Below are 12,500 nucleotides of genomic sequence, written 5' to 3'. Positions count from 1 at the left end.
AAATAAAGGGTTAGCCTAAAAATTTCAACAATCGAAGGTTGTAAAACAATAGTAATACGAGAGAGAGAGAGAGAGAGAGAGAGAGAGAGAGAGAGACAGACAGACAGACAGATGTTAATAAAGGGTTAGCCTAAACATTTCTACAATTAAAGGTTATAAAACATTAGTACTACGTAGGAGAGGAGAGAGAGAGAGAGAGAGAGAGAGAGAGAGAGAGAGATGCTATATAAAGGGCAGTTAACTAATTTGTACAAAGATTAAAAATTTTAATGCGAGAGAGAGAGAGAGAGAGAGAGAGAGAGAGAGAGAGAGAGGTTCAGCCTGCTATCTTGTACAATTGAAAATTACATAAACACTATTAAAAATAGAGAGAGAGAGAGAGAGAGAGAGAGAGAGAGAGAGAGAGAGAGAGAGAGAGAGAGAATGCAATCAGGTGCATAAATAAAGACCGGTATTTCTCTAGTTTCGCTCACATACTTTTGATATTTGTGAACACCCTGAGCTAATCAATCACTTTCTGTGCAATGGTGTTTCAATGGCAGCATTTTCTATTTTGTTCTCACCCCCGTTCTGATATTATTATTGGTCATAAATAGTACCGGAACACTGGCAGCTGTGAAGTGATTTCATGTCGTCTTATAGTCAATGATTTTAGCCTTCTTAAAGCGTAGTAAACGTTGTAGAGGCTGAGCAAAAAGGGCATGTTTCGGTGTAGTTTTTGAATTGTCTTCTGTGCACGAAGTGTAAGTAGTGGTATCAGTGGATTAATGATTCGAGTTGCAGTTAAAATACTTGGGATCAGGTGTAGACTCCATGCTAAAATTTGGAGCAAATCCTTCAAACTTTTTCGTTTTTGCTAACTTTAGAAGCTATATAATAAAAAGCAAGTGTTTGATATATATATATATATATATATATATATATATATATATATATATATATATATATATATGTGTGTGTATATGCATATGTATATATATGCATATATATATATATATATATATGTATGTATGTATATATAATATATATATATATATATATATATACATATATATTTATATATATATATATAAACACATTATACACGGTATGAGGTTCTCGGCGTTCATGATGATGATATACAGTATATATTTCTTTACGGTCACGCTCTGCGTCATTGCCAGTCATATGACTTTTCGATATCTCCCTGTCCCTTGGGTTAAGGAAAATGGAGTAGTCATACCCTGGTAAGATGGGCTACCCGGAGAGATACACTCGGAAACTACAATCTCTAAAAAAATTGCCCAAAACTCCAGTGTAACAATTTGCGTGTATAGCTATCTAATTATTTATCCGTCACTTTTGACGGGTCGCATACACTAGTACTCGCACAAATAATGCCCCCCGACACGGTTACAATTAATTTCAGACGCGCCCCAATAAATTCAGGGCTAAATGGGCTTTAGCGATCTTTTGTTCCACTGGCCAATTATGTGAAATTAAATGAAAATTTGTGGATGATTCAAAAAAGAGGAAATCGTCCACTATTTTGCGGATTGACTTTTTTTAATTTAATGGGAAACTGGTATATATAAACATTCAGCTCTTTTCCTCTCGTTAATCAGAAAACCTTTATCAGTAGCTTGGAGTTTTGACTATAGTAGGTACTTTTTTGTTTCTGTGCATATTCGGAAATGTGTAAATAACTTCGGTTTCTATTGCTAGTTGATGCCATTGCCTGGCCCTCCCTGGTCCTAGCATATGTCAGTTTCTAGAGCATTGACCTGCTACGGCCCTGTCACTGTCACCTCTGCCATTCATAAGTGACCTTTTAACCTTTATTGCCCTAATGCTTCAGAACAACCCTTTGCTCAAGGGGTTACTGCACTGTAATTGTTCAGTGGTCACTTTCTTATTGGTAAGGGTAGAAGACGCTCTTTAGCTATGGCAAGCAGCTCTTCTAGGAGGACACTCCAAATCAAACCATTGTTCTCTATTCTTGGGTAGTGCCATAGCCTCTGTACTATGGTCTTCCACTCTCTTGGGTTAGATTTCTCTTGTTTGAGGGTATAGTCGAGCTCAGTATTCTATCTCAATTATCTTCCTCTTGTTTTGATCTTTTTTTTATAGTTCACATAGGAGATATTTATATTAATGTTACTCTTCTTAAAATATTCTATTTTCTTTCCTCACTGTGCTATTTTCCCTGTTGGGGCCCCTGGGCTTATAGCATCCTGCTTTTCCAACTAGGATTGTAGCATAGCAAATAATAATAATAATAATAGTAATAATAATAATAATAATAATAATAATAATATTAATAATAATAATTAGCTGCATAGATACAACATTCAATTAAGCAGGTGGATGATATCCTGTTCCAAATACAATTACAATTAGGATATTGTAAAATCAAAAGGATCGAGTCCTCACCAATTTGTTTCTGAATCCTAATCTCAAATGTTTATCTCATATTTTTAACATTTTAATTTCCTACAAATTAGTTTATAAATATCCCATCAGTTCAGTTAAACTTAACATCATTACTCTATCCTTACTTTTTAAAGACCCCATTTGCAAAAAAAAGTTTGAAGACTGAAGATTTTATTTTGATGAATTGATGTATTGGTGAAAATAAAGGAAGAAGGTTTGACGTAATTCTGCTAATAGACGAACAAGCAAATCATTAATTAATAAACACCGATCTTTTCTATATTATAATTTTCCACATATTTCAATTTTAACAAACAGTTGTCAAAATTTGGTGGAAATCCATGAAGAAGGTTTGACGTAATCCTACTAACAGACTAACATACAGATAAATAAATAAATAAATAAATAAATAAATAAACATCTTTTTTATATCAATCGTACATTATAATTACCATTTCAATCGTATAATTATAACCAGACTCTAACACTAACGATCCAAAGTCAAGGGAATCCAGCATTGCTCCAAAATGATTTTTACTCATCTTGAACTCTCGTCATCATGTTTTAATTGGACGGGCTACTCATCAATATCGCCAGGGGAGGGAAGAGGGGCGATGCCTCGCGATCTATCGCCACCCAACTCATTCAAAGCGTTTTCCACCACGGAGGAGCATCGTCCCTTTAAAGCACCCGCATGTGATCACTTCCCCTTCTCTGGAGTTAATTATCTATTTACTTTGTCTTGTTTACAAATGACCTTTGAACCCTTACTAGCTACGCCAGGTCTTTCTAACTGCTCTTCAGCAACCTCAACCCTCTCCCGTCTACTCCCCCGCCCCTTGCCCATTTTCGGCTCTCAGCTAATCTAAACAATCTCTCTCTCTCTCTCTCTCTCTCTCTCTCTCTCTCTCTCTCTCTTTTGTATTTTTCATTTTTGTAATGTTTTCTGCAATAATTACTGTCATAAGGTTTAGTATTATTTCCTGTATCAAATATTCTTTATATCGCATCGTCTCTCTCTCTCTCTCTCTCTCTCTCTCTCTCTCTCTCTCTCTCTCTCTCTCTCTCTTTTATTCTTACTATATTTTACTTTAGTAATATTTTTCGTATTGATTATTGTCATTATATCGCATTGTGTTCTCTCTCTCTCTCTCTCTCTCTCTCTCTCTCTCTCTCTCTCTCTCTCTCTCTCTCTCTCTCTCTCTCTCTCTCATTTCTTCTATTACTTCAGTATTATTTCATGCAATACCTATTATCATTAAATCCCATTGTGTTCTATAATTAAAGATTTGTAATTATTTCAGCCCTGAAGATTTTTTTCTCTTAGCTTTCCAATAGTCATATCAACGTGTTTTACTACACTTGTGATTTTGTAACCATTGTTCATTGAATGAATGGGAGGGTGGCGCTACGATGTTAGTTTGCTTGGTACCTTAATTTGCAACATTTATTATTATTATTTCTATTTTTATTATTATTTTTATTATTATTATTATTATTATTATTATTATTATTATTATTATCATTATTATTATTATTATCATTACTAGCTAAATTACAACCCTAGTAGGAAAAGCAGCAAGGTATAAGCCCAAGAGCTCCAACAGGGAAAATAGCCCAGTGAGGAAAGGAAATGAGTTGAATAAACCCAAGAAAGTAATTCACAATTACAATTAAATATTTTAAGAATAATATATACATTAAAATAAATCTTTAATTTACAAATAATAAAATATCTAAAAAAAACACATGGAAGAGGAATAAGATAGCATAGTGTGCCCGACTGTACCCTCAAACAAGAGAACTCTAACCCAAGACAGTGGAAAACCAACGGTGCAGAGGGTATGGCACTACCTAAGACTATTATTATTATTATTATCATCATTACTTGCCAAGCTACAACCCTAGTTGGAAATGCAGGATGCTATAAGCCCAGAGGCTCCAACAGGAAAAATAGCTCAGTGAGGAAAGTAAACAAAGAAAAATAAAATATTTTATGAAGAGCAACAATATTAAAATAGAAAACAATGGTTTGATTTTCAAGTGTCCGTCTCCTAGAATAGCTGCTTACCATAGCTAAAGAGTCTCCTCTACCCTTACCAAGAGGAGAGCAGTCACTGAACAATTACATTACAGTAGTTAACCCCTTGGGTGAAGAAGAATTGTTTGGTAATCTCAGTGTTAGCAAGTGTATGAGGGCAGAGGAGAATGTGAAAATAATATGCCAGACTATTCGGTGTATGTGTAGGCAAAGAAAAAATGATCCGTAACCAGATAAAGGGATCCAATGTAATACTGTCTAGCCAGTAGTATCTCAACGAGTGGCTGTCGTCCTGGCCAACCTAAAAGTATTTAGCTTATAATTAAAAACAATAATCAAGTATACGAAGATAGCATTGCATTTCTTTCTTCTTTTCTAGTTAAATCACTATCACTAACGTCAAAAGATGAACTTGATAATAACTGATCAACCTTTAACCTATGGATGGAGAAGACGACATAATAGAGAAATAAGAAATAGTAAAAACCAACCAAATATATGCGATGTAATTAGATCAAGAAGACTCCAATGGGCAGGACACATGGCTCGTATGGATGAGGATAGAGCTCCAAAGAGGATATTCTTGGCTGAGGTTGCTGGAAGAAGACCTGTAGGACGTCCAAGAAAAGATTGGAGAAGATGCTTGGAGGAGGATGTAAGAATCTCTGGGGAAAACCCGAATGAATGGTTACATCAGGTACAGGATAGAGAATAGTGGAGAATCCTATCACGAGTGGTAATGTGTCAAAATGTGGCCTACGTACCACCGGTGTGTGGGTGTGTGTGTGTGTGTTTAACCGAGGTATTAGAATGAGATCTCTCTTTGAGGCTGAGTTGCTAAGTCAATGGAACCTCAGTTTTTTGGGCCTGGGTTCGATTTCCCGGCCGACTACAAGCTATTATCTTTAACTTAATTCCCCCTTTGGGTCTCTGATCCCGAGGCAGAGAGAATCCAGATATTAGGAAGTGTATAATGTATGGCTTGTATGAATATGAGAAAAAAATGGGCAAAATTATCCGTGTGCACACACACATGTATATATATATATATATATATATATATATATATATATATATATATATATATATATATATATATATATATATATATATATATATATTTCCCCCAACATTCTTTTTACTCTCTCTCTCTCTCTTTGTCTTTTGCATCTTCAACCAAACATATTTCAACACGACTAGTGATAACAAAACTGCATTCTTAAAAATTTACCGTAAAAAGGGTAAAAATCCTGGAATAAATGTTGCCAGGAACTTGCCATTTTAAAAACTGATATATTGATGTAAAAGAGTGATATTACGGTCACCAATCCGTAAAAGATAATAACAAAGAAGGGTAAAATTACAGTGGCCAGTATTTTACTGAAATACAGCTGCGAACAGTATATTTCTTACGGAGAATTTCGGATTATTATTATTTTTTTTTTTAAATAAATGGTGTTATATCTCAATAACTGGTTTTATTTCTTCTCAAAGAGTATTGTGTTTACTACGCTGTGTTTACTTTTCCCTCCATTACTGAGCTCCCCATTTTATGAATGAGCTTACTGAATTCATCTCTCCTCGTGGACATGCATTTGTCATGATTTGACCCATAACAATTATTTTTAGCTGTCCTTTTCATAACTAATCGAAATTGCAATGATTTAACCGATCAGATTTTTTTTTTTATCTGTGCTTTTCTTAACTAATCGAAATTGCAGCGTATGTTTTTTATGAAAGATCTAATTCAAAGTACATTCGGGCACACTTTCGTATGTGATTTCTCCTTTTGTTTATTCAAAGTTTTTATAGGTTATGTATGAAAGATTTTTTCTAATATTGCTACTGTATTTCCCACTCAACATTCTTTAATTATATTTTTCTCTCTTTTCAGGTAAACTTTTTAAAGGATATATATGAAAGATTTATTCTTATACTGTTACTGTATTTCCCCTTCAACATTCACTAATTATATTTCCTTCTCTTTTCAGGCGAAGGCCGAGAACCCCGCATAACCGAACACCCAACCAACTGGACGGTTCCCCGGAATGATCCGGTTACGCTGAATTGTAACGCCGAAGGAAAACCGGATCCGGTCATCACTTGGTACAAAGACGGAGCCCCGGTTAAGGGCTCGTCCCACCGCGTCATTCTCTCGACCGGTTCTCTTTTCTTTCTGAAGGTTTCACAAAGCAAGAAGGAGAATGACGCCGGTATCTACTGGTGTGTCGCCAGTAACCGGTTGGGGAGCGCGCGGTCTGCGAATGCTTCCCTCCAGATAGGATGTGAGTAGAATCTCAGTTGAGACGTAAATTGATTTCGTGTTGTTCCATTCAGTTGATATGTACATTAATTTCATGTTGTTGCATTCAGTTGTGATGTACTTTGGTTTCATGCTGTTGCATTCAGTTGAGATGCATATTGATTTCAAGTTGTTCCATTCAATTGAGATGTATATTAATTTCACATTGTTCCATTCAATTGAGGTGTATATTAATTTCACATTGTTCCATTCAGTTGAGGTATATATTGATTTCATGTAGTTCCATTCAGTTGTGATGTACAATGATTTCATGTTGTTTCATTCAGTTGGTGTATATTGATTTCACGGTGTTCCATTCATTTGAGATGTATAATGATATCACAGTGTTCCATTCACTTGAGATGTATAATGATTTCACGGTGTTCGATTCACTTGAGATGTATATTGATTTCGTGTAGTTCCATTCAGTTGGTATGTGCATAAATATCATGTTGTTCCATTCAGTTAAGATGTACATTCACTCCATGTTCAATTCAATTGAGATGCATATTGATTTCACGTTGTTACATTCAATTGAGGTGTACACTGATTTAATATTCCATTCAGTTGAGATGTATATCAATTCTATGATGTTCCATTCAGTTGGGATGCATAATAATTTCCTGTTGTTTAATTCAGTTGAAATCAACATTAATTTCATATTGTTCCATTCAGTTGTGATGTATATTGATTTCACGGTGTTCCATTCACTTGAGATGTATATTGATTTCACAGTGTTCCATTCACTTGAGATGTATATTGATTTCATGGTGTTCCAATCACTTGAAATATATATTGATTTCCTGATTTTCCATTCAGTTTAGAAGTACATTCATTTTATGTTGTTCCATTCAGTTGTTATGTATATTGATTTCCCGCGGTTCCATTCAGTTGAGGTGTTTATTGATTTCATGTTCCATTCAGTAGAGCTGTATACTGATTATAAGCAATGCTATTAACTTGGCATGTATAATAATTTCCTGTTGTTCCATTTAGTTGAGATGTATACTGATTTCATATTTCATGTTGTTTCATTCAATTGAGATGTATATTGATTTCACGTTGTTCCATTCAGTTGAGATGCATATTGATTTCACGTTGTTCCATTCGGTTGAGATGTATATTGAATTTCACGTTGTTCCATTCGGTTGAGATGTATATTGAAGTTCACGTTGTTCCATTCAGATGAGATGTATACTGATTTCACGTTGTTCCATTCAGTTGAGATGTATATTGATTTCACGTTGTTCCATTCAGTTGGGATGTATATTGATTTCCCGTTGTTCCATTCGGTTGAGATGTATATTGAATTTCACGTTGTTCCATTCAGTTGAGATGTATACTGATTTCACGTTGTTTCATTCAGTTGTGATGTATATTGATTTCACGTTGTTCCATTCAGTTGAGATGTATATTGATTTCACGTTGTTCCATTCGTTTGAGGTGCACATTGATTTCACGTTGTTCCATTTAGTTGAGTTGTATATTGATTTCATGTTGTTCCATTCAGTTGAGGTTTATATTGATATCAATGTCCTTCAGTCATTAGTATATATCTTTTTTAACATTACAGCATCAATGATCATCAGTTATTAGTATCTATCCCTTTTTAACGTAGCATCAATTTCTTCCAGTTATCAGCATTTGTACCATTATGTTTATTACGATCATAACTTCAAACCTTCATATAACAAATAAAAAATTATTTAGAAAAAAAAGTGAGTGTTATGCTATGACCCTTGTTCACATTATATCATTTTCCTCGAGTTAAACGTAATAAAACTGGTATCAAATATATATAAAAAAAATACGAATGAGAGTTGTATAACTCATATTCTTGAAAACTACACTGTTAAAAAGAAATCCGTAATTTCAATCAGATATTCTCCTTAATATATACTGTTCTCAACCATATTTCAGTAAAATACAAACGACCATAATTTTACAAGCTTTTATTATCATCTTTTACGTGTTGGTTACCGTAATATCACGCCTTTGCGTCAATATATCCGTTTTTAAAACGGTAAAAATCCAGGAATAAATATTGCCAGGCATTTACCATTTTTTAATGCAGATTTTAAGTGTGTATTGGTGTTTATCATACTATTCTTTTTCATGAAATTTACTAGATTATTTATCGCATCATCCGATTTGGGAAGTTAATCTGTCCACGTATTATTTTATGTTTGAAAAAAAAATGTTTTTACATATAAAATTTTTTTTCTAGTTTCAAACCATTACGAACATCTGTAAACATAAACATATTTAAGGCATAACAAATACACAGCTTTATTTTATACTCAGAAAGGCATGCTTTTCTTTCTATACATGATATAAAAAATAATCTTTGTAAAGTTTATCATTTTACAAGAGCCCAGCTGTGCTTTCATCTCAGTCTCATAACATTTCTTTTGTTTTCTAAAGAAAAAAAAGGTGTATAAACTTCGTCTGTCCCCGGAGGAAAAGGAACATGATGCTGGGTGAAATAAGATACTAGGATTTAAGGAGAGACGAAAGTGTACAAAACAATGTAGAATTTTGTGTGAGGTGTAAAAAAAAATATCATCTGAAAGATTTGTGGAGTTTAAACGACTTTAACATAGTTTATAGTTAATGGTTGATCGTTAAATTAAAGACTAGAGGGACACTCAGTGGAGCGTAGACCTACGCTGCGGCAGCTTATTTCTCAAAAGAGAAAAAATATCGTCATCTGAAAGAATTTTAAAATAAAAAGACTTTTAACAGAGTTAATAGTTAATGGTTGATCGTTAAATTAAAGACTAGAGGGACACTCAGTGGAGCGTAGACCTACGCTGCGGCAGCTTATTTCTCAAAAGAGAAAAAATATCGTCATCTGAAAGAATTTTAAAATAAAAAGACTTTTAACAGAGTTAATAGTTAATGGTTGATCGTTAAATTAAAGACTAGAGGGCCACTCAGCGGAGCAAAGACCCCCGCTGCGGCAGCTTATTTCTCGACCTTGACCTTGACCTTTGACCTTAACATGTATTACATGTATTAATTGACGTAGATTTTCATAAACTCAAATATGAACCAAGTTTAAAGTTTCTGGGACAATGATGTCATAACTTATGGCTGATTACGTGAATTGAACATTTGGCTTGACCATGACCTTGACCTTTGACGTTGCCCTTCCAAAATTTCATTCTTACCACCTTTTTACATAGGTAATCCCTGCAAGTTTCATTACTCTACGATTAAAATTATGGCCAGGAAGCTATTCACAAACAAACACACACAAACAGGGGTGAAAACATAACCTCCTTCCAACTTCGTTGGCAGAAGAAGAAGAAGAAGAAGAAGAAGATGTCATACATTGGAAAGCTACCCTAAGTATCAGAAAAATCCTAGTAATTATATCAATCGTAATTTTACACAATTTTTAAAAACAATGCGTTTTATACGTTCCTTCTATTTCTATCATTTACATCTTACGCTATCCTTAAGTATATTTGCCTCAGAAGTATAAAGTGTATAAGAGCCTCTTGGAGTCTTTAGAAAAGCCATTCATATAAGAACCACAATTTACAGCAGTGAAAGAACGTAGAAAGTGGAACTCGGCATTACTCTTGAGAGAAGAAAGAGGCCATAAAAAAGTTACGAGTTATAGCTAAAAGAAGATGGCCAAGTAGGAATTACAAAGTATAGTTGTAAAAGGGAGGTCCAGATAAGAGGAAAGAATATTTCAAGGGAGTGAATAGCGTCATAGTGGTTATATTAATCTTCGAGAGGAGGCCAAGAAGGATCAACAACATCTACTCAAAGTTCTACAAATGATTTTCGGATGTTAAGCAGCTTTTTTAGGAAATGGATACTCCAAAATCAAATCATTATTCTCTAGTCTTGGGTAGTGCCATAGCCTCTGTACCATGGTCTTCCAATGAGTTAGAGTTCTCTTGCCCGAATATACCCTCTTCTATCTTATTTGTCTTCCTCTTTTATTTTGGCTATAATATATGTATGGACGATTTATCTTAATGTTCTTAAAATATCTCATTTTAATGGATAATTAATTCACTTTCTATTTATTTGTTTCATTATTTCCTTTCCTCACTATGCTATTTTTCCTGTTGGAGCCCTTGGGCTTATAACATCTTGCTTTTCCAACTAGAATTGTAGCCCAGCTTGTAACAACAAACACAAAAACAACAACAACAACAACAGCAATAATAATAATAATAATAATAATAATAATAATAATAATAATAATAATAATAATAATAGTCTTCGAGAGAAGTGAGCCAAGCAGGCTCAAGAAAATCCACTCCAAGTTCCACATATAATTCAAGATGAAAGCTTTACAATTATACTTGAAAAAAGATTGGTTGATATCTTACACGTTATGCATATCTTACTGCGCTTGATAAATTATAGTTTATTGGCTGAGAACTATGAAACGTGAAGTAGAAGATGATGAATGGCGAAGTAATTGATTTAAAAGCTCAAGATAGAGACAACTGGTGAAATCTAACCGAGGCCCTATGCGTCAATAGGCGTAGGAGATGATGATGATGATGAAGATGATAGGACTGACCTATATTAACGTTGTTGCAAATCTTAAAATATTTCATATTTTTCTTATAGTTTATTTGTTATTTCCTTTTCTTACTGGGCTACCTTCCCTACTGGAACCGCTGGCCTTTTAGCATTCTATTTTTCCAGAGTAATTGGCGTGGATTTTCATACACTCAAATCTGAACCAAGTTTGAAGTCTCTGTGAAAACGACGTCCAAACTCATGGCTGTTTACGTGAATTGGACATTTTGCTTGATCGCGACCTTGACCTTTAACCTTGAACTTCTGAAATTTAATCCTTTCCAGCCTTTTACATAAGAGTTAATCCCTGCAAGTTTCATTACTCTACACTTAAAATTGTGGCCAGGAAGCTGTTCACAAACAAACACACACACAAAAACAAATTCACAAACAGGGGCGGCAACATAACCTACTTCCAACTTTTTTGTCGGAGGTAATAATATTTAATCTTTCACGCTTTTGATTCAAGGGGAGGAGAATACATATTTTAAGGTAAATATAATATCAAAACTAAGAATCATTGCATGTATCTCAAAAGATATTATAACTAAGAAACGAAAGAGGGTTCAAAACTAAATTTGATTATTAAAAAGATGATCAATGTCCTGAAGACTACGATTATTAACTTTGAAATTACTTTTTCATAACAAATAATGCTGTTCATATAACGAGTTAATTAAAAAATTATATAAACGGTCTTAACTAAATTAAAAAAGTACTAAAAATTTATGTTAATCATACCACGATATAATTAAAAAAAAAATAATATAAACAGCCTTAACTAAATTCAAAAACTAATAATGCAAATTTCCTCAATCTAAAATGAAACCAGACTTCTTACAGAAGGAGGTCAAGCTTAAGTGTGTTTTGAGACCGAGCTCCCTCATAAGTTGTTTTGGTGGTCTACCCGGGGGAGCCCCAGAGTAATGCATCAAAGACGTGTCTCGTAAATTCTTGTCCTCTGCTGTATTTTGGTTAAAAGCCAGTTACAAAGGTGACAGCAGCGGCAACACGAGATGAAGTAAGAGGGTTCGCGTGTGACCACATACATCTCGAAATTTCTGAGATGATATTACCATGCTTTATTTAACTTTTATTTTCTGAATGGGGATACCTAAACGTGGTGAAAGGGTTTGTGTATCACCAAGATCAAGAAAGCTGTACTATTCAGGTCACCCATACAAAGGT

General features: G+C 34.1%; 1 protein-coding gene across 1 annotated transcript in view; it reads left to right on the top strand.

The window, feature by feature from the left end:
* Positions 1 to 12,500, top strand: part of LOC137651096 (protein sax-3-like) — a 745,749-nt gene that overhangs the window by 339,768 nt on the left and 393,481 nt on the right. The window contains 1 exon segment of the mRNA XM_068384236.1: positions 6,445 to 6,738. Within this exon segment, the coding sequence (XP_068240337.1) occupies positions 6,445 to 6,738 (294 nt within the window).

This window comes from Palaemon carinicauda, chromosome 1 (genome assembly GCF_036898095.1).
Source record: "Palaemon carinicauda isolate YSFRI2023 chromosome 1, ASM3689809v2, whole genome shotgun sequence".
Lineage (NCBI taxonomy): Eukaryota > Metazoa > Arthropoda > Malacostraca > Decapoda > Palaemonidae > Palaemon > Palaemon carinicauda.
The sequence above is the reverse complement of the archived record's forward strand: the minus strand, read 5'-3'. Positions and strand labels throughout refer to the sequence as shown.